The sequence below is a fragment of the Orbicella franksi genome, chromosome 11 (assembly GCF_964199315.1).
Source record: "Orbicella franksi chromosome 11, jaOrbFran1.1, whole genome shotgun sequence".
Classification (NCBI taxonomy): domain Eukaryota; kingdom Metazoa; phylum Cnidaria; class Anthozoa; order Scleractinia; family Merulinidae; genus Orbicella; species Orbicella franksi.
In genome coordinates, this window is record NC_138155.1 from 18,036,380 (window position 1) to 18,059,169 (window position 22,790).

The 22,790-nt window shown below is 40.0% G+C and overlaps 2 protein-coding genes across 4 annotated transcripts in view; one reads left to right on the top strand and one right to left on the bottom strand.

Annotated features, from left to right (window-relative positions):
• LOC145503127 (uncharacterized) overlaps positions 1 to 22,790 on the top strand; it is a 382,969-nt gene that overhangs the window by 130,220 nt on the left and 229,959 nt on the right. The window lies entirely within an intron of this gene.
• The window catches only part of LOC145503337 (furin-like), a 117,203-nt gene continuing 106,476 nt past the window's right edge, over positions 12,064 to 22,790 (bottom strand). Inside the window, exons 6-9 of the mRNA XM_081482811.1 lie at positions 19,679 to 19,796; positions 18,003 to 18,322; positions 12,414 to 12,575; positions 12,064 to 12,068 (exon numbers count right to left, since the gene is read on the bottom strand). Coding sequence (XP_081338937.1) covers positions 12,064 to 12,068; positions 12,414 to 12,575; positions 18,003 to 18,322; positions 19,679 to 19,796 — 605 coding nt within the window. The remainder of the gene's footprint in view (positions 12,069 to 12,413; positions 12,576 to 18,002; positions 18,323 to 19,678; positions 19,797 to 22,790) is intronic.

Genomic DNA, 22,790 nt, shown 5'->3' on the forward strand with positions numbered 1-22,790 from the left:
AAATTACCAGCAGAGCTTACATAAATTTTGAAGTTTCTAAATATCATAAAATCTATTTGGGGAAAATTATATTCTGGTCATGGGTGTTGAGGACATCCGAGGCAAGTTGCAAAAAATTGCCAAATTGGAAATTTTGAGGGCTCAAGTGTTTGGCTCAATCAGGCTTTAGATAGAGAATATCAGCGTCAGAAGTATTTTCTATCATCGTATCTGTCATCTACATTTGATTGATTAGGTTTTGGCCATCGAATTTGATGAAATATAAATTGAAACAAAGCCTACCTAGCAACTCTTGGGAATTTCTTCGAGATGCTTTTGTCGTATAGTATGGGTCTCTCCTCAGTTCGCTCGCTCCATTTTCTTGACCGAATCTTGCAGACTCTAGCGGATAGGTCAAATCTAACTGGCTAGCCTCACCGAACATGTACTTTTAGACCAAAGATGATGATGCATTAACCCGAATAAAGAACAGTCCAACAGGTCAAACACAGTCGTGCGTCGAGTATCGAAATAATTCATCAATACAATCCATCCAGGAAGTTAAATAGATGCATCAAGATCACAGCCAAGCAAATGCGTGTCTGCGATGATTCTGAATTAAGTCTTTGGCTAAATTGAGCCGTACATTCCGTGGTGCATGGTTGAGAAGCGAAGAAATCGTTGTTTACGACCCAACGTATGTAGACCGGAAATGCGAGGAGCAGAACTGCTGACTGGATGTACTTTTAAAATGCGATATACGTGCTTTTCGTTTGTTTGTTTTTGTAGCTTCAGATAAAGCGACATTATCGCAATGGCATTGTCTCTTCTTTAGATATTTTTGGTACAATATATCATTGATAGAGGGATAAAAGGACCACTTTTGATCCGCTTTTATGACTGTTTTAATACAGTGGTGAATAAAGAGGACAAAAGAAAAGCACTTCACTGATCGTTTTACGCAACCTGATTACCTCCATTGGCTTTACTACACTGGATCAAGTTTGTATAAGAGAGGATACCATTTATCGTCTCTTGGTTGAACTACAATAAATCCAGGAGTACTGACAGGTGTTAAAATATGTTCAGGTTTCCGTTAACAACAAATGATGTGCAGGCTTGAATGAGAACAAGAAAGTTAGTTTTTCTAAGAACTCTTGGACGTTCGAACACTGTCTGTCTTCTGCCAAATTTGGTATGTCTATACAGCTATGCAAAAAAGGGAAATTCATGCTGTGCGTGCCAAAAATGCAGATTGCACTTGTACCCATTCAACAAAAAATAAAATTCAACGTGGTCCCTGTGGTGCGTATGAATCCGAGTTAGACTTTGCATCTAAACATTTCAACCTTGTTCCTTAAGTTTCCCAGCGTATGAGATTGCTCAACGTTTAATTTTTCTTTGATGCTTTTATTCGGTTCTTCGGTTTTCTTTTTTTTTTTTTTAGTTTTTGGTTTGGCTTTCTTCACCATAGCCATTGTAAAACAACCCCATTACAAGAGGATATCATTAAACTTGCATCCGGTGTTACATCCCATTACATTGTGTTACATCCGGTCAGCAGTCGTGCTTCTCGGACTTCCGGCCTACGCATTAGTTCTTCACCATTCTTGACTTATCGACTATCGCAATATCTGACTCGATTTTAGCCATAGACGTTACTTTGGATTGTTCAAAGGCATGCATTTGCTTTGTACATTGATCTCGACACATTTACGTTACTTCCTGGTTGGATAATATTGATGAATTTCGGTGCTCCACGACAGAAATCGCAAGTATTACGACCATGTTTTGACCTTTCAACTATTCTTTGTCAAGTGTATGCGGGCTTCTTGTATCATCATCTCTGGTCTGAAACACGGTAAACTGGGTATTCGATGGGAGTAACCGTTAGATTAGAGTCAGCGCTAGATTTGGTCAAGAAAATGGAGCGAGCGAAGGAGAGACACTGGAGAGAACCACGCCACGAAAGCATCCTGAAGAAATTCCCAAACCTTCAAGGTAGGTTTTGTATCAATTTATATTACATCAAATTCGTTGGCCAAAACCCTATTAACTAAATGTAGGTAACAGACAAGATGATAAAAGATACTTTTAAAGCTGATTTTATCCCTCTAAAGCCTGTTTGAGCCAAATACTAGAGCCCTCAAAATTACCAATTTGACAATTTTTTGCAGTTTGCCCCAGGTGTCTTCAGCACCCATGGCCAGAATATAGTTTTCCCCAAATTGATTTTATGATATTTAGAAACGTCAATATCTGTGTAATCTCTGCTGCTAATTTAGTTTATGTGGAAAGAGTACTTTCGGAGAAATTACGAATATGGTTGTGCTTGTTTTTCCTGCTTGTCTAAATGGCTGACAGGGAACATAGTAAGACGAGCATTTTCTTCTTGTTTATAAAACCCAAAATACTTTAAGGGCAAATTTTATAAACTGAGAGAGTGGCTCTACCATCTGTATGAATTTCATTTGAATTGGTTCAAATGAACCCGAGAACCAGACTCGTTTACTTTTACTTTTTGAGAGTGAAACTTTTGCTCAAACCATGGTCTTGAGGCCGACGTCATCTAGTGCCGTTACCATGGCAACGATAATCTGCCGATCCAAATATGGTTGTTTTTGTTTATCCCTCAAGGTAACCTACTTCCATACAAAAATTGAAGGGGGGTTAAAATTTTTCATTTCCAACTTTGCTTCACTTTCCTGGAGAATTGCTCTGAAATAATTTGTATGGCTTCTGATATTTGGTGAAAAGTATCCTTATATGAGTGGTATTAAAGGTATCATTTTTGTTTCCGAGTAAATCTCTTATAGCCAAGAAATTCGCAGTTATGTGAACGTGCCAATACATATTCTGTGATTGCGTTCCCATACATGCTCTGTAATTTGAAAAAGGTTTTTTCAAAGTTGAATATTAATGCTATAGATATGATATTTTACCTGTATCATCTCTTTATAGGCTTTAAACTATTCATTTTGTTTTTGGATTTAACTTTTAATAGCCGTGAAATTTGCAGTTATGTGAACATGCCCATACATTCTCTGTAATTTAACAGACGTTTTCTTCTAGCTTTAGCATTTGAACTATAGGCATGAAATTATGCAAACATCATCTCTGTATGATACAAAGTCTGTAATGTAACAACTACTTTTTTCTAGCTTGAGTATCAAAGCTACAGATCTGAATTTTAGCAAACAATAACACTGGTTTCTTTTGGTTTTTGGATTGATTTGTTCATAGCTGAGCAATTCGCAATTTTGTAAAGCGCCTCTGCGCAGTTCTTAAAATCTAAATAATTGCGTGTAAAATGGGGTTGACTAGCCTACACGACTTCTACGGTTCGTGACATTTCTACATTTGCCGTTCTCTGTTCAGTCACTCGACCTTTCTTGTCGCTTCACTCGTGTTCATGAAGGGCACTTCATGTTGTGTAATAAGGAGGAATTTTAAGTGAAGTTGAGCCGTTAGATCGTGCTGTGGCAAATTTTTTCAGGTCATAGGTCTGCGTGTTATCTGCATGTCGACTCGTTGAGTTTGACACCTCTGTAATTTGCCATGTGTTTTTGCATTTTTTAGGCTCATTTCTATTGCAAGATATGCTTTTATAAGTCTCCATGAAATTGCTTTTGAGGGACAAAATATGAAATTTACCGTGAACATGTTGCTTACTTGCATTCTATATTGTGACGCCGGGCCCGGCTGTGATTAGAACTGTTTGCAAGCACAGTAGGTAGATCCTTATCACGGATATCATATTTGTTCTCGTACGATTTCCTTCGGAGACGCCGTAGCTTTACTTTGAGAAAGCTATACGTTTGTCTAGTGACATTCTTATGTTTCTTGCAGCTATCTGCTCGAGCTTATGTTTCTCAGTCTTGTTCGATGTATAGGTTTATTCCTCCTTTGGTTGTTCTGGCACCACATGATTCAAATGTAGCTGTTTACGCGCAAGTCCTGTTGACTGTTTTGCGTGTTTTATATGCCATTGTTCGGCTTAGTTCAGGCAAAACCATGGTTTCGATCCTCCATGTGGATCTCATCAGTTGCCGGTATTTCTAAAATATTCTGTACATCTGAAGTTGCTAGCGCAACTCGTACCTTTGTGAGAATGCAAGACATTCTGCGGCTTGGCACAAACTTCTCGTGGTGTGTACCCTTGTGACGGATAGAACATGTCTGATTTCTATTGGCTATGACAGCTAGCCAATGGCGTAATGTACTTTTCGATCCTTACTTTTTTGAAGCTTGACCTCGTTATTGTGTGTTTCTTTGACGGCATTTTTTCTAGATTTCTAGGCACTCGATGGTTGATCTGCAATTTGGAGCTATTTTGATTTAACGCACATGTTCTTTTGCAAACCCCCTCTTTAAAATGGGGTTGATGCTATACATTGAGTACGTATTTTTTGCTTTAAGCTCCTTGACGTTAGTTGAGTGCTGCTATGTCTTGCGCGATGTAGAACGGGGCACGTCCATAATAATCATATCAGTGTAAAATGGGGTTGACTAGCCTACACGACTTCTACGGTTCGTGACATTTGTACATTTGCCGTTCTCTGTTCGGTCACTCGACCTTTCTTGTCGCTTCACTCGTGTTCATGAAGGGCACTTCATGTTGTGTAATAAGGAGGAATTTTAAGTGAAGTTGAGCCGTTAGATCGTGCTGTGGCAAATTTTTTTAGGTCATAGGTCTGCGTGTTATCTGCATGTCGACTCGTTGAGTTTGACACCTCTGTAATTTGCCATGTGTTTTTGCATTTTTTAGGCTCATTCATATTGCCATGTTACTATAGCTCAGTTGTTAAGACGCGGGAGTGTAGTATTGGTTTACCGTCCCGCGGTCACCGGTTCAAACCCGGTACAGAGAGCTTTTTTTTCCTTTTTCTGTTTTCTTTTCTCTTTTATTTTTGCTAAGAATGAACACTGGTTGGGTATATCTTTTTCCAAAACTTCGCTGCAGTTTGTCTTTCGAGGTCGCCACGCATGAAATAATTACCCAGGCAGTGAGGCCTGGGTTTAAATTTCGGCTCCGTTTTTTTTTTTTTTTCCTTTTCCTCGTTCAGTCACAAATCGCCGTCTGGTCTCTAACGCGCATGCGTCACCCCTGCATGCGTACAGCACATGGAATTTACAGAAGTTGCCGTCGTGAAAAGTTAGCACGGATTCCTTGATTTCTAGGGCGATGAAATCACATACAAACGAACACACCGTTCGCGGTAGACCAACACTAAAGGACTTTTAAGCGTTTTCGCAACGGGTCGGTCTGCAAGCCTTACGAGAGATCAATTTACGAGCGAACATTTTGGGTGAATTTATCAAGAATCATGTTATACCAAAGGAGCCATCAACCGGGGCTATCAACTCTTCAGCTTGATAAAGAGCATCTTCAAAAGCGTCATCGTATTTTTAGACGTGATCGTGAACCAAGTAGAATCCCAGCACGAAGTCAAGAACTTCTGAGCAACAAGAGCAGAAAGGTTAGAGAATTTGTTTACGAATGTATCTGTTCGAGTACACCTAAGTAAAACGCTCTGAGAAACTTCGTTAAGTATAATAAAGGTAAAATCTCGAACTAAACGATATTCTCTTGTTATTTTCTTGTAACAGAGTTATGTGTCGTTACAAGAGTGAAACCCATGTAGCGAATTATGCTTTCCCAGCAAAACAATTCTTGGCTTGCACTGTCACGCAATCCTGACACAATAAGAAATTATTTGAAAACCATTTAGTGGATAAAATCAAGAAATTGTGATGTTATAGGAGGTTAATAAAGATGACACTTCTCTAATTTTAAAGTCTGTGTTTTTCCCAAGCCCAGATATTCGTCGAAATATTTTGCACAAATTTACAGAGCCCAGTATGGAGCTGCCATGTTGGTGTACCTCCGTGGTACGCCAACATTGCGGCCGGAAAATAGTGTAAACATCTGGAACTTACTTTGGCTATCTAGGCGACTGATTATCTGTACTGAACAACAAGCATTTACATAAGCACTTTTCTTAATGCTTTAACTTCTGAATGAGCTAAAAATCACGAGATAAATATATGTTTTTTGACAAACGTGTTCGTAGGTCTATGTCACGCACCGCCATAAGTCTGAAATTCAAAATGTCTCGTTTGCTTGAGAAACGCAAATAACAACGACAAAGGCTAAGGAAAATAGACTGAAACGTTTATAGGCTGATATAAAGACCTTAACTCATTTCTTGCCTTAAAGACCTGTACATGAGTAATAAGCTATTACTCGATTCCAGGAAATGCAATCAAAAGCAGAATAGCTTGAGCACATCGATTCGACTGAATTTCGTACGACTTCAAATGCAATACATTTAGCTCAATTGAAATATAGCTAGTGCTTCTCAGTATAACGACTGCCTGGGTACACGCAGCAAAGCGTCTAGTTGTTTGGAAATTTATAGCTGACAAAAGTACATCTGAGAACTAAAGTGAATTAGTACTGATTACACCATCAGATGGTGTATTACAGTATTAAAGAGTGAAGTCATTCAAGGAAGTCCCTCTCGCTGACATTTGTGTTTGTCTATACTAGTGCGGTATCCTTATTGCTGACAAGTTACTTCTCCAAACAAAAAATCTGTGTTTTAACGAAAATATAATGTAAAGACAAGAAGCTTATTTTATGCAGCCAATTAGAAGCGGAGTTGTTCCAATCACTCCGTTGAATGAATTCTACCGACCACCCGATGCACATACTGATAATCATCTCGTACGTGACCGTTCTATCATAAACGTTTGTACTTCAAAGCGATATCTGAATTTAGTATATACCACACAAGTGAATAGTTCTTTTCGAACGCGCTGATTGGCTAGCTCCGAGGTGATAAACCAAGTACTATTCACCTTCGAGCAGCCGAAGAAAAACAAAAGGGCTTCCCGTTTCGAATAAAGTAACTCCTAAACAAATAAAGTTACTCTTTGGTCCGCTAGTTATTCAGCTTGTGTGGTATATCCTAAAACAATTATTCACCTCAGTGTCGGTGAAAGTGGTATTCACCTCCACTTCGTTGAATAATTGTTAAATATTACTTCCGCTAGCTAAGGGATGATCGACAAATTTAAAAAAACAAACACACAAAATTCAGAGCGTATCTTGTTTTTGCGGTTGCCTGGGTTAAATAAATAAATAAATAAATAAACAAATAATTAACTACGAAACAAATTAAAGTTTACATCTTATAGTCAGGATACAGCGGAACATGCCTGAAACACATGGCGAAGATAGATATGTTGTTATGTTTGGGGGGGCTGCATATAGAAATCGCGGCATTCAATGCTCTCAAGGAGTTTCTGGATGAAAGTGGATGGGTAAATGCACTCATAAATGTGGACATAGGGAGTTCTGGTTCTGAGTTTTGTGAATCATGTGAAATATTAGATGGCGCTGTAGTAGTACAGATGCTCCATTCAAAAACATCAAGTACATTCAAGGACTACGTCCAAACAGTTTTTGTGCCATATGTTCTAGGACAGTTACAGTCAGCACAGAGAATAGATTCCGTATGGGATACGTACAAACCAGACAGCCTGAGGAGAGAGAAGAGAGAAGAGAGGTTGTGAAGCTCATCGGCATGTTGGGCCAACAATGAGAATTCCATCGAATTGGAAGAGTTTTTTGCGCATTGATGATAGCAAGACTGAGCTTTTCCGACTGCTCGCTCAGGAGGTACTGTAAGAGGCATCGAGGTTTTAGGCAAAGACGTGTACAGTACAGATGGCACGCAAGAAGATGAGCAATACAACAAGAGAGAGTCTAGAAGGCCTTCAGCCATGCAACTATGAAGAAGCGGGCAATCGTATGTTTTTGCATGTTCTTGGTGCCGCCAAGGAACACCAATGAATCATGATAATGACAGTCGATACAGATTTCTTCGTTCTGGTTGTCTCGCAGATGCAGAGAATTCCTCGCAAAGAAGTCTGGCTTGCTTTTGGCACGGGAAAGCTGTTTATTACCCAATCCAGGAAATTGCCTGGTCACTTGATCCACAGAAGAGCCAAACTTTGCCAGTATTCCACGTGTTCACTTCTGTGACACTGTGTCCTTCTTTACTGGAAAAAGGAAAAAGAATGCGTGGGACACGTAGAATGTGTTTCCTGACGTTACCAACTCATTCCTGGAAATCGCTAGTACACCCAGTGAGCTATCGGATGTCTGTACAAGAAACATTGAAAGAGCTGACGAGGTTCGGCAACAACTGCTCTGTAAGAATTCTCGTAACCTGGATAGAGTTCCTCCAACCCCTGCAGCTCTGAAGCAGCATACCCTCCGAGCTTCATATTAAGGAGGCCATGTCTGGAGCCAAGTACACCTTGCACTACCAGAACTTCCAAGTCCAGCTGAGTGGGGACGGGAGAGAGACAGCCAATGAAAACCAGTGTGGACAACTTTGCCACAAGCCCAGCAAAGCTGATACAAGCTAATCCACTGTTTCTGTCAGAAGGCATGTAGAGGCTTGTGCATGTGTACAAAGGCAAACCTTCAGTGTACCGCTCTGTCTGCCTGTGGCGGAGATTGCTACCAATAGGTAAGTGCCAATAGTGTGTATATGTATGCATCAGACAGCACTGTAAGCTTTGCATGGTATAAACAAGTGTTTCTGAAAACATGGATTTATGAATGCTAACAAAAAAATGAATGCAAACAGGCATCTTCAGGTCGCCAGAAGTTATGTTAAAAAACCAAGTAAAACATTGGAATATAGGCGAGAAATGTAACAATAAAATGCTCGATAAGCATTTTTAACATTACTTTTGGTATTAGTGAGACTTTAAATAACACACTTTATTAACATTTGAGTGTTTAACACATGATAAAATTGTAGTTATATCTACACTCACCGCATCAAGGAAAAATGCTGACGTTAACATTTTAAATAAAAACCCGTTTATTCTTGTTACATCAATTGTTACGGATGCCTCTATATCCAGAATTGTAAAGCAGCTGTTGCCTGCCATTTGTGGGAATTTTCATGCTTTTATCAAAAAACGCACGATTCCCTAAATTTTGCGGCCTTAACTACTAGACTATTAGGGTCTTAGCGGTTAATTAACAAATAAAGAAGCCTAAGCTGTGTATTACACTGTGATAAAACACGACGGGCATTTGAGAACATGAGGGAAATGTAGAAAAGACTCGCCTACGGCTCGTGTTTTCTACATTTCTTGAGTGTTCTCAAATGTCCGGAGTGTTTTATCACAGTGTAATACACGGCGTCAGCTTCTTTATTCGATTTATGATATAGAGGTAATGTGGCGAAAAACAATAAGACACGCTTTTTCTGTTTTATTTAAGCAACAGACCACTCTTTCTATGGGTTTACCGGCGCAATAAACCACGCGGGATGTTGGGAGAACACGAGAAAAGCTTGTAAATCACGAGCCGTCAGGCGAGTGATTTACAGGCTTTTCGAGTGTTCTCCCAACATCCCAAGTGGTTTATTGCGCCGGTAAACCCATAGAAAGAGTGCTCTATCGCTTTTATGAAATAACTATGGAAAAAGCCTGCCAATAAGAGGAAAATTTATTGCCTTTCGTAATCAAGTTGCTTATTCTCATCAAATTCATGAGATGACGCGACAAACCAATCACAGCGACTGAAAGAATGAAAGCATAGACTCCGTGCCGGACACGAAATCCGCAGAGCAAAGTGACGAAAAAATTTCACACTGTAGCTACAGCAGTTAAGGTCATTCCCCAGTATTGCATTACGCATCCCTACTGCGCATAATTTCACGCGTGATTAGCGCTCGCGCATTAAAAAATGGCGGCTCTTTATTTACAGCTGGACCTCACCATAGAGGTAAATCGTCATTTTCTCGCAAACGAGTATGGTGACCTATCATTTTTTTCTGTTGTTTTGAATTGAGTAATAAATTTCTCTGTGTAAAATAAATATGGACCAATTCTCAGTGTAGAACAAAAAGCAATCGTCGGAAACGTGAATTCAGCAAGCAATCGTAGCTATAATCATGGTGCTATTATAAGGATTTATATGGGTATAAACAAGGTGCTTTTGCTCTTAAGCGAACATGGGGACCCCTCATTTTTATTTCAAAATTTAAGTTCCTATAATATAAACAATCGATAGGCAAAGTTTCACAAAAATCTCAGTGCAGGTTCTATTTCAGCGGAATGACCTTAACTTGTGCGCTCGCGATGTACGACACTTGAAGCGGGGCGCGCTTCGGCAACAAATTTGCATGCACAACATTGCGCAAGTTTTCAACGGGTTTCTAATTTAAGCTGTTTTATGCTCAATTACTATACGTTGTAGCCTTGAGAGTACTATTTTTAAGTCATTGGAAGTTTATTTGAATGTGTATTCAGTTATTTAAGGCTTCTTCATGCGTATTTGTTTCACGTGTATGCTACCCTTGTTTCTAGGTCTTTCTAGTAAGTTCTGTGGTGTCGCGAAAGCACACGCGTAGCGCCGCGACACCCAACTAGCGTTATAAAAGAGTAGTTTTTTCGTTAGCAAGATCAGTTGATGCGAGATCTGTTAATTCACCGAAAGTTAACAAGTTTCTCTAAGTTTATCGTTGTTCTGGTGATCAAGGCAGCACCAAGATAATTATTTTTTACGCAATTTTAGTTTGTTTATGTAAGCGGTTTATATCTTTAGTCGTTTAAGTTCAGTTTCATCGCTTGTGAATTGTAAATTTCAGTCTTAAGGTTTTAGACAAAGTCAAGTTGTATACGACATCGTTTTACCGTTACTTTAAATCGATCTTAAGTTTTCTCCTTTCACTTTTGTAACTTTCGAAGCATGTGAAATGTATTTATATCCTGTTATTTTCGCAAGCTAATTTGTAATTTATTTGTATCTTTCATTTTAGTTCTCACGGTGTTTATAGAGTTTTTAAAGAATTTTAATAAACGGCAGTTTGTAAACCAACTTTAAACCAAATCACTGGAGCAATACACACTAAGAAAGTTTTAAGAAAGGAAAGGAAAAGGTTATCGGTGAAAGGCAAAAAGAATATTAATTAACTCAAAAGTATTCTGATGGGGAAATGCAGGGATTCGTAGGTGGAATCGGTCATCACGAAAGTAAAAGGCTGTACAAAAAGTTTGCAAGTAGTCCAAACTTCATGTGCTTGGCGAAGTGATTCAACGCAGTGTTTAATGAAAGCTTTCTAAAGTTTTGCGAATGGAATGAAGGTTAGTTATAGAAACACTGCTTCCGAAATTTATTCAGAATTTATTTACTTACACTGTATGCTGAAGGCTATGAAGTCCGTGTTTCTCTGTATTTTGCTAAATGAAAACTATTGCTTGAAAGCTAAGCTTATGGAAACCAAATTCATTTATCGTGTTATGCATGTATGCATTGAATTTAAACTCAAAATGTCTGATAGAAAGAAATATTTTCCCTGCTTTTTTCACAACCCAAACTGATCAGTCAAGCCCAGCTGACTCCGTCCTCAACAGACCGTGGAAAGCACCGAAAAAAGGATTTAAACCTTCCTTAATTTTAATCTCAAACGTAACCGGAGTCGGCGTAAAATTTTTGCCGTGGAAAACACAGATAAAGCTTTATATGACGGCCAACTTCTGGTCCTTTTTTTTCTTTGCAAATTTCTATGTTGAACGAAAAGATATTCGTGTTATTGATATCTCAGCCAGTGAAAGGCAAAACCGTTTATTACATTTGTTATCGCTAGAGTTCCGAGTTCTCTAGTTCCCGCGTAGAGCTGCCCTAGATCGGGAACCGTGGTCTACCAGTACAATAGAACATAGGTTTAGCAACTCTATTTACCAATCAGAGCGTGCGTAGTATCTCAGTTATTTTATAAACTCTGATAAAACATGGGTTTTGGACTAATCAGAGCGCGCGCAGGGTCCTAGCTATATTATAAGTACTTTTAAAGCGCATTAGCAGACGACAACCACCTAAGCCATCCCAACAGCGCACCCTAGATCTGCATTAAAATTGTCTGAGCTCAACAATGCTTTGCCATCCAAAAATTTTGCTCTTTTTGAAAGCCAATGTATTAGAAGAGTTATGACCCTTTCAAACAAATTATTTGAATCTGGTAAATTATATCATGATGGTTGTATTTTTCAAACTGTAAAATAAATAAAGCAAGACATATTTACTTATAAAAAGCGTAAAATTAAAAACTGTATGAATCTGAAATCAAGGCAAGTTTCCTTCATTCTGTACTGCCTGTTGAAAATACTCAATTTTTTCATAAATTCCATCAGTGATCATGGTTGATTAACCAGTGCTTCGAACTTCACTAAATTTCACTAAACTGTGAGACTTGCTGCAACTTTTAAAGCATATTTCCGAGAAAAGTTCATTGACAGGGTCTTTTTGACGCAATAAAAGCAAATTCAAATTTCCAATCCTGACACCGGATTCTCCATATTTACAAGTGGTTCTTTAGTATACAATTGCTTTACTGTACCTGAAAGCGTGGTTTCTGTATCACTTTCCTGCCCCGGTGTGAATGTTGTATGTTGTCGAGGAGTTGTTTTGGGCGTCATTACCGGAATTGAAACATGAGGGTTGCCTTTGAGAGGATCTGTTGCTGTACCAAATATTATCAGAGACCAGTCAAACAGCATTCCTTCATTAAAAGAATATAAAAAAATCAAACGGTTTTCAGTAGATATAATAAGCCTCATTTCTGCCAATCAGTAGTAACAGTTAGGGTGTAATTCCCTCATATTTATGATCCTTCATTAGAGCTGAGTTGTTAAAAATAGCAATTAAATTCCAAAATTGCCCTCCATTCTAAGGTTTATCACACACTTTATACGTGCCAATGGAAAATAAATACAGAAAAAAGAGTAACATGGTGTGCAGACACAGTATTAGGGACCACCTTGTCACCTGTATTTTCACGGTATACGCACTTGGCTCGTGTATATGCCATGAAAATACAAGTGACACGTTGGATACTCTGTGGTATATACTATGTGAAAGTGTTGCATACACTGTAACTGTTTTATACCATGGCCGTAGAGAATACAGTGGCCAACAGAATCAATGCAGCGCAGAATAGGGAGGTTGGATGAAATACTGTTGAGTATACATGGCTTTCCTGTATTCTGATTGGCTGTATTTTCTATGGCATGGTATAAAATACAGAATGTGATGGGGCCAATGACTTGACGGTATGATGACCTTTGCTTCAGTTCAAGTCAAAGGGGTTGTCTGTTGTTCAAAAGTCTGTATATATGTTAAATAACAAGTTTAAAGCCAACAACGGTATTTGTGCTTTACTTTACAAATCACTCACATACAGTCGGTTGTGACATTGATGAGAGTTACTTACCTTTCAATAATAAAACTGACTACATTACACACACATCGATCAATTAAAGAAAAGGTTTGTCAGTTTTTGAGTGTCATATGGTCATTTTTTCTTATACTGAGAGTAAACATTGCTTGACCCGGCAAAAATTCTTTGATATGAACCAATGTCCTTCCTTAAAGTCTAATTTAATTTGCGGTTTTACTGTGCACCATGAAATCTACAGGAATATTTCAACAGTTCCCATCATTTCGTGTCACAGAGCTCACGCAAATAAATGGTTTGAACTCCCTTTTCCAAGAGTGCTCATTAATACAAGAGAAAAAAGACCTGGACACGTTATGCAAAACATTGTTATTGAAATTATTTGTCATTACAGCCGTGATGTTTGCTGTTTCGACTGCGTTTGATGGCAGTTTTCAGTCGATCATTGCATGTTTTGATCATGAAATTTCACTAAAAATATCAATGACCCAAGAATTTGGAAACTTCACACATTACAAGTTCCTTTTGCAGTGTCTTGCCAGTATTTTGTGCATTGTTTTGCCCTGCGCCAGCGGGTGTTGTTAGCCGCACATGCGTATTTTGTTTGCTCGATCTCTCTCGTGTGTTTTGAATCACTATCTTGTTGTGATTGTGTTGTAGTTCTAGTGTTGTAGCGTCATTTAACCATCCAGAGTTCGCTATTTTCGGGTCGTCTTGTCCTCATTACCGGGGTGGTGGCAGCAGTATCTTATCCACGTCTCGAACGGAGAGACAAAGCCAGCTCAGTAATGGATTTCTTCACCCGTTTCCACACAAGGAAATAGCGAGCAGCTTAGCCAATAGCTGTTCTCCTGCGGTCATCAATCAAGCTACCTACACATTTCCTTGTTCTTCCATATCTGTAGACTACCATGAATGCAACAGCACCAAAACAGTGGTCCCTTACAAAACACGAAACCATAACGTCGTTCGAAGCCTGGAGGCAAAATCTACAATACACCCTTTTGCTCGATCGCCACTTTGCAACCTTCCTGGCTGATGGTGTGACATGGCTGGAGAAATCCCCCGGCACTCCACTACGTGGCTTCCAGGATGACGCCGATTCCGTACCTCAAGCGGCCTGCAGGACTGCAGGACAAAAGTCCACTCATCTTGACTTAATGTTACGCAAAATTGCTAATTACTGCCCTGCAATTTCTCGCAACACCATCATCAAGAACTCGAACTCCGTGAGTTCCATCTGGCAAGCGATTCATCTTCACTACGGGTTTCAGTCGACTGGCATCCACTTCCTTGACTTCAACAACATCAAACTCACTCCTGACAAGCGCCCTGAGGACTTGTATCAATGCCTCATGTCCTTCATTGAAGACAATCTGTTGTTAGCAAATGGCAATATCTCACACCATGGTGAGCTCCCTGGTTCTGACCAGGAAATGTCTCCAACCCTACAAAATCTGGTTGTACTAACTTGGCTGACATTAGTCCACTCTGACCTCCCCAGTCTGATAAAGCAACGCTATGGCACTGAGCTCAGGTCCAGGTCTCTCGCATCTCTCAAGCCTGAAATTTCCCAAGCATTGGATTCTCTCTTAGAGGAAATCCATACCCCTGCTGATGCTAAGATCTTGCGCTCAACGGCATCGAAGCTCAAACTCCCTTCTGCGAGGGCTCCTTACAACACACCACAAAAGCCAGTAACTAAGCACCAGGTCCGGTCTTGCCCCTTGTGCTCTTTCTCTCGTTGCTCGCTAAAGCACACCTGATCAGCAACCTCGACAAAGACGACAACACCAGTGACTCTGATTTCTTTAGCCCACCTAAGGCAGAAGACCTAGTGTCTCCAACCCACCCCTCAACCAGGATTGTCTTGCATCGTGTGAGCACCGAACAATCTCCCCATTTCATCGCCTTCGATTGACACCAGTCGCTCAAGCTCACCTTAGACACTGGTGCCGAAACCAACATGATCAAGGCCTCTGTGGCCCATGGCATTGCAGCTCCCATTGTCAAAACATCTCAACAGGCCTTACAAGCAGATGGACTTACACCACTCATTGTTGTTTGCGAGACCCACCTCACCGTCTCCTGAGCTGAAAAACGCCTCACTCTCCATGCTGTCGTGGTAGAAGATTTGGATGGCGACATTTTCGCTGGAACACCATTTATGAACTCCAACAACATATCAGTTTGCCCAGCAAAGGGACAGGTTCTGATCCAGACCCTGAATTTGTCTCTTACCACTCAGAGACACCCAGCAGCCCACATGCTCATGTAGTTTGTCGTGCCCAATCTTACGAACTGCGCTCGACCACCTCTACTACCATTGTTTTTCCTGGTGAATACCCTGAAATGGACGTACCCCCTGACTTAGGCCATGACTGCACCCTAGCCATAGAAGCCCGTACCGACGTACCGTCCAACAAATGCTCCAAAGGCTCACACCTCTGGCCTCAGCCCCTTATTGCAGACGCAGTGGCTAATAGAGTGCGTATAGTCAACAACACCACTAAGCCAAAGACAGTCCAACGCCATGAACACCTCTGCCAAGCGCGTCACACCACAACCGTGCATCACACAATTCCTCCAGTCAGATCCCACCCATCACCCTCCCGCCGATGCAGAAGCTCCCCATTCCAGTCTGTTTTTTTTCTGATGGCTTCAAAGTTGACCCCGACAATATCCTACTGGAAAACATCTTCACATCAAATTAGACCACCCTTCCAAACACCAACTTCAAATGGTCATACAGCGTCACTTTTCCACCCCTAGATATAAGTACTACTATCACCTGCGTGTCTGATTCCTGCCACAACTGTGCCTCACTCCAGAAGTTCCCAAGCTCCCTTGCCAGCCAGTCATCAGAGGAACCACTCGAAATTGTAGGTGTGTCATTTGCAGCCGATATCATCAGGCACTATCGCCAGTTCATCTTACTTTTGAGAGAGTTTACCACCACCTACACTGTATCTTGCCTTGTACCCGATAAAAAGAGTGGCACCCTTCACGATGCCCTTGCCCAATTGATTGTGGGTATACACCCCCTCGATGGTCTACATGCAGTCATACGTGTTGACCCTGCACCAGGATTTGTTTCACTTAAGAACACAAATGTCTTACAGCACCTCGGCGTTTCAGTTTAGGTCGGCCGCATCAAAAACATCAACAAAAATCCTGTTGCTGAAAAAGCTGTACTGGAACTGGAAGAGGACTCTTACGCCAGGAACCTGGCAGAGGCCGTTACTGAACTCAGCCTTGCGGTTGCCACAGCCCATTTAAACTCGCGACTCTGTGGCCAAGGTCTTTCCTTGCGAGAGCTTTGGACACAACTCAACCAGTTCACCAATGAGGAAATAACCGTCAATGACTTGTAGCACATCGTTGCAAAGCACCAAGTGTGCCAAACCAACCATCAGTACAGCGAAAAGGCCAAAGGTGGCCAGCCCATCCACTCCCGTAATCCCTCTGCAAGTTGGAGACCTGTTATACGTGAAATCTGACCGAGATAAGTCCCATGCTCGTGACCGGTATATTATCGTTAGCACCGATGGAGAGTGGTGTTTCATTAAGAAGTTCTTCGGCCCTCAACTCTGGGCTATGTCTTACAAAATGAAGCTCACCGAGTGTTACAGTGTACCCACCGCCATCCCTCCTCTGGTGTACCTGTCAGCTGTTCCTACTCTTGACGAAGATGAATAAGAGGAGACCCCTGAACAACCTCCACCTTGTCTACTGCCATCTGCCCCTCCTGACCTTGTACAAACACGTAGTCCAGATCTGTCTGAGCCTCCATGAGTCACTGCTTCTATACACACAAGCCTTGCAGATCCAGTCCCACCCTCCCCGCAGCCTGTTGCACAAGATTTGCCTGACCCAGCCATCTCAGAGTCCAGACCTCAAAACACCCACAGACCCCCGGCGTATTTGCAAGAATACATACTGGACTAACTCACTTAGCATGATTTTTGGAAGCTGCAAGACTGTCCCTTTATCCAAAAACTTGTTTCAGAAACATTGTGCTTATCATAGAACTGATAACAAACTTCCCGTTATTACTAGCCTCATTCTTTGTTAGGCTTAGACCATGTTAGTCCTATTTTTATTTTTAAGGAAGAAGAGGTTGCATCAGCGGGTGTTGTTAGCCGCGCATGCGTATTTTGTTTGCTCAATCTCTCTCACGTGTTTCAGATTGCCATCTTGTTGCGATTGTGTTGTAGTTCTAGTGTTTGTCATTAAACCGTTCAGAATTCACCACTCTCGGGTCGTCTTGTCCTCATTACTGGCGCTATCAACCATCATGGTAAGAAAACTTTAATTTAATATCCTCATCCCTAACATAGTTAATAGAGGGAAATGGTTAAGAAACGTGACAAATTTCTTTGTTTTAGGTTTTTGTTTGCTTTTTTGGCCTTGACCATGCACAAAACACAATAGTTGTTCACTCTGTACTGAGGAGTACTAACCAATAGAAACGTGCTGGTTACATAATATTCATGTATAGCGTATGAGTGAAAAACAGATTGCGCATGGTCGTGGACCTTCCAGCATAAATCTTGGCATCTTTGTTTGCTCCTTTGATGTTTACCGGGGTTCAGAACCATTTCCCTGAGCTAGTCATGGAGATCATGGGGCAATGCCAATGTTTGAAAAAAGCAGCCGTGCGTGTGAGATCTCGAACAATCCCATCATTTGTAAGCAACATCGACATAACATGACATGACATATACATAAAATAGCAATGGAAATTATAACCTGTATTCTTGTGGTCAAGTCGGGAATTCTTTAGGGAGAGTTCCCAAATACCAGAAGGGTTTTCACCCCAATGATGCAAAGTTAGAATTTTCCAGTTAGTCAGGTATGTTGCTTTCGGAGAATTGTCCTTTGGACGACGCTGAGTGAGACGAGATATTGTTCCCTGAGGTGAGGTAAGATTAATCTCCAGGTCTCCTCTAATTGTGTAGTTAAGGTTTAGTCGAACCTGCACATGTTCCAAGAAGTTTATCTCTGGACAGGAATTGGTAACGTCCTTCAGCAAGGTGGTTACCTGGAGAGCATTGGCCGAAGGAATAACCCTGAGATAAATAATCAGAGATTTGTTAAATTTGATTAATCTCTTATTGTAATATGTTTCACATCTTGTGTATAGCATTTATTTAGCTCCAAATACAGTCGAACCTTCACTTACAGCAACCTCTCCACAGTGGCAATGGACACCATGGTGTGTCACAACTGCCAACATAGCCTCTTAGACAATGGTCACTTAACAACTGACGAACCATATCTACAAAATCACATTTTCTACTGTAAAAGGTCACAAACTTGGATCTGTACCATGCGTTGTTGTTCTCTGTTTCTGTTTGGTTTCTGTTTCAATAATATATTTGGATTGTGTTACATATAATTTACTTGCTACAATAAGTATTGAAAGATTAAAAATGCTGCACCCCAAAAAGGTGTCATATGCCACCACTACCTCCCAATAACCGCCACCTCTCTATAATGGCCACTTTCCTCTCTCCCCAAAGTGACTGTTGTGAAGTGGTTTGACTGTACTCATTAAAGAGTCATTTCTACCAATGTTTTAATTATCAGAGATCGACAAACATTGAATTATTAGCGTGTTTAGTCCACTCCAGGAAGTACACTTGAATGCAGCAAAATAGATTCCATCACTAACCTGAAGAAATGGTCAGAGCCTAAAAATTTCACTACCAAATAATTTTACAAATTGAACAAATTCCACGAAATCTACAACTCCTATTCTATTTTGCCGACATTATTAAAAGCAACAACATAGTCAAACGCAGAATAATTTTAAACTTCTCTCTTAGCCTAAAATTAATGGTTTGCTGTGTTGTAGCAGTGTGGAAGGGGAAGTTGAATTTGAATTTGAATTGTCAGGATTTCCTGGGGTTGGAAAACTCTAGTGTATTGTACAGGTAGAAGAAGTATTTATGTAGACTCTCAAACAGTAATGCTTAGACTAATCCAACAGGTTTGCTTGGTAACAATAAACAGTCAAGAAAAGAAAAAAAGAAGATATTAAAAAAAGATTGGGAATTTATGATGCACTAGGACTGTATAAACTTCTGGAAATATGTAGACAACTACGAGGGATCCTGATTTCTCCTGACTGATCAATTCAAATTAATTTTGCTGATTGTTACCTGTTTACATTTGATTCATAAAATCGACACTGATGAGGATACATTCATGTATGTGGTAGCAATGAAGGGATTTCAAAGTGACTTCAAAAACTAATGGAAAATACAAATAACAAAGTTATTTGTGCTTGTTAATAATCTTTACACGTTAGTGATACTACTCTCTGACCCAACCCCACATTTGCTTTTCTTAACCAACAGTTAGTTTTGGGTCAGGGAAAAGGAAAAGTTCCATTGCTGAAACAGATTTTCAAATTTACTCACCTGTCAACATGAAGATAAGATATTGTGCAAGTAAGTTGTGTTGTTACTGTTGTCCAGTTCACTGCCAAGGAGACTAGTCCATAGGCATCCATCAAGCCGAATCCAGCATAATTACTAGCTGTAAATGGAAATGACATAATTAGAGATAATGTAGAAGATATATTATACAGGATTTCAATTCCCCTTGATTATGTTGTTAAAATATGTCTTAAAATATAAAAGAAGCAGTAACTGGTTACTTACAGTACAGCCCCAAAATAATGCATGCGCAAGAAGTGGCACAAGAAGGTCTTGTGCCACAAGAACATGCAAGCTGCCAGAAGAAGTAAAAATGTCATGATTTTGCCTTTTACCCAAAAGAACATTTGAAACGCAAGAAGTTGAAAGTCTATCTGCAAGAAGCCGCAAGAAGTTGAAAATCTAACCGCAAGAACTTATGAATCTTACCGCAAGCCACAAGAAGGCCCAAGAAGTTGCTGCAGCTCAAACTGTCTGTTAATTTACAAGTGCCACGTTGGTGGTTGAAATGCTCAGTGCTTGCTTGCAATGTTACCCATAAGATAAGTCACTGCAGTGGGAAGAAGTATATTTCGAACAGCTGAGACCAGATCTGGATTTATGTTTGCTTATACTGTGAAAATAATATCAAATGCACTTGCTTAATTGTACACACGTGTTCATGACACCTATCGACAATCACCAAACATCTCCAAATAATGAAGCTCATGAAGAAACAGTCCACGTAGAAAGATCGAACTATGGTGTAGTTAGCCTGGGCTCCACTGGGTTTTGCTTCTGAATGCCAAATTCATTGTCATTCAGAAGCGTTGTTTTCTTCTTCTTGCGTGATCTCTGTGAGCGAACAACTTTTGTTCAAATCTCACACTGAACTGCAAACAGGCAGCAGTGTTCGAACGGCTGCCATCATCTATTCGAAACATTTCTTAGGTCGATCAAACAGTACAGTGTAGCTACTGGTATCATCGGAATTAACAGGAGTACGTTTCATAATTTGGGTCTGTCCAAATTCGAATTAAGTTAAGCTCATGAAAAGTTTGTTGTCTGAACTAAGCTTTAGAGTTTAAATTGTCAAGAATTAAGAATTTATCGCTTTAATACTCCCTACGGTAAGTGTCGGCACTGGAAAAATATAAATTTGACCGTTCCTGGCACTTTGCAAGTACCATCTTGTCGCATGATACGGATCTTTGCGTGCTAATGAAGATGGTAGCGCAAAGAAGTTCTTGCTGTTTCAAAATCCTACCCCAAAGAAGTTCTTGCAGTTTTAACTTCTAACCACAAAGAAGTTCTTGCATCTTGCAGGATCCAAACGCAAGCGACCCACAAGAAGCCGCAAGAAGTTGCTGGGTTGCGGACACACGAAAAGTTCTTGAGCGTGCATTATTTTTGAGCTGTACTGTAAGCCTGAACCTTTAAGGTACAGTGAAACCCCACCTTACAGTCACCTTGTTAATATGGTCACCTCATTATTGCCGCCTCTTTTTTTTCTCCAAGCAAACTTATGCCCGTACATTTTCCTATAGGAGAACCCCGTTAATGCAGCCAATGGCCACATTCTAAAATCCCAACCCGTATTACCCTTTATAATTTTACCCTGTTCATATGGCCACTCAAACCAATTATGTTCTTCTTTCTATTGTTTATATTTTAAATACTGATTTAATTTTAAGTTTCATTTTTTTAAAAGCATATCTGCATTCTGGATGCTAAATTAAAGAACAGTTGTTTAAAAGTGCAATTGCGATATATCTGTTAAAGGACCTCTCAGTTTAGACCAGTTCCTGCGTTTTCATGGGGAGGCTTTGAAAATTAAAGCATACATTCCTTGAGAGGTTAATAAATGAGGAATTCACATTTATCAAGTTTGTTTACATGCATATGCCTTGATTATCATGGTAGTGTGATTAATATTATAATTGATTTGTTACACAATGCCCTTCAGAAGTGTCTCCGACCGCTTTCTTTTCCTTTTATACCATTCTAAAGATTGATACATGAACGCTTGGGGTACCCTTTGACAAACAAAGTCATACTTTTTCAACTGGATCAAAATTAAACAAACAAAGACACGCTGTAGTAAAGCATCTATCTAGGAACATTTCAAAGAAATTTCAGCTAAATCTGCGAAAAGGTGGTTACAAACAATCTCAAAATGTGTCCTCCTGTATGTAATTTGTTATTTTCAAGATACAGACGTAAAGATGATGCATTGACAGATTACTTTGAAGACCAGCCTACCGTAACTACTGTATATGGTATTGATGAAAATCTACACTAATTTTAACAAATATCAAAAGGATAGAGAACAGCAGACCTGGATGTGGATATTAACAGCCTGTTGTTGAGAGACAGCGAAGAGATATCTTGTTTGATACTCAGTTAAGACTTGTTACATAACATCCGCTTGTAATTTCACTATGCAGGGAAGTTGGTGATTCTATTAAAAGATGCCAAGAATATCGCAAACTGGTCGTAGATTACATGGCAAGAAAACAAATTGTAACAAGCTGAATGCCACAGTCTGGTGGAAAATGCAAGCGAGCAGATGCTTAAAGAAATTAGTGCGAGGAGAGAACATCGTGTGATTTTATACTTGAAGTTTATTTATCTGCTTTTGCTGCTTAAGCCATATACGCCTGTGCTGGCTGTAACCGGCAGTGACGAGCGTTGGCCTTTGTTCCACTTCTGAAGTGAACACCTTTTACCAAAATTGGCATCACTTATGATACCAGTTTAAGACGAAAAGATCTTTCCATTGATACCTAGATCGCAGTGATTGAGTCAATTGAGTCTGAAATATGCACGAAAATGCTCAGATATTGGAGTGAAAAACGCCGAGCAAAATTTCCCTCAACTACACTTGGCTATCCCATGGTGAGAATTTTCTGTCTCAGTGATGCTTTATCAAAAATTCTTAAACTGAAAGCAAGCTCAGAAGAAGGTTAACAACTGTAGCAAAAAGATAAGAAAAGGAGAAAAAGGAAAGGCAAAAATTTATCTACCTGCAGTTTTGAAAAAGGGGTCTGTTAATTGTGCTGTGAAGTTATTTTTGTTGGTAAACTTTTCAAACCAGTTTGACTTGATTAATAGT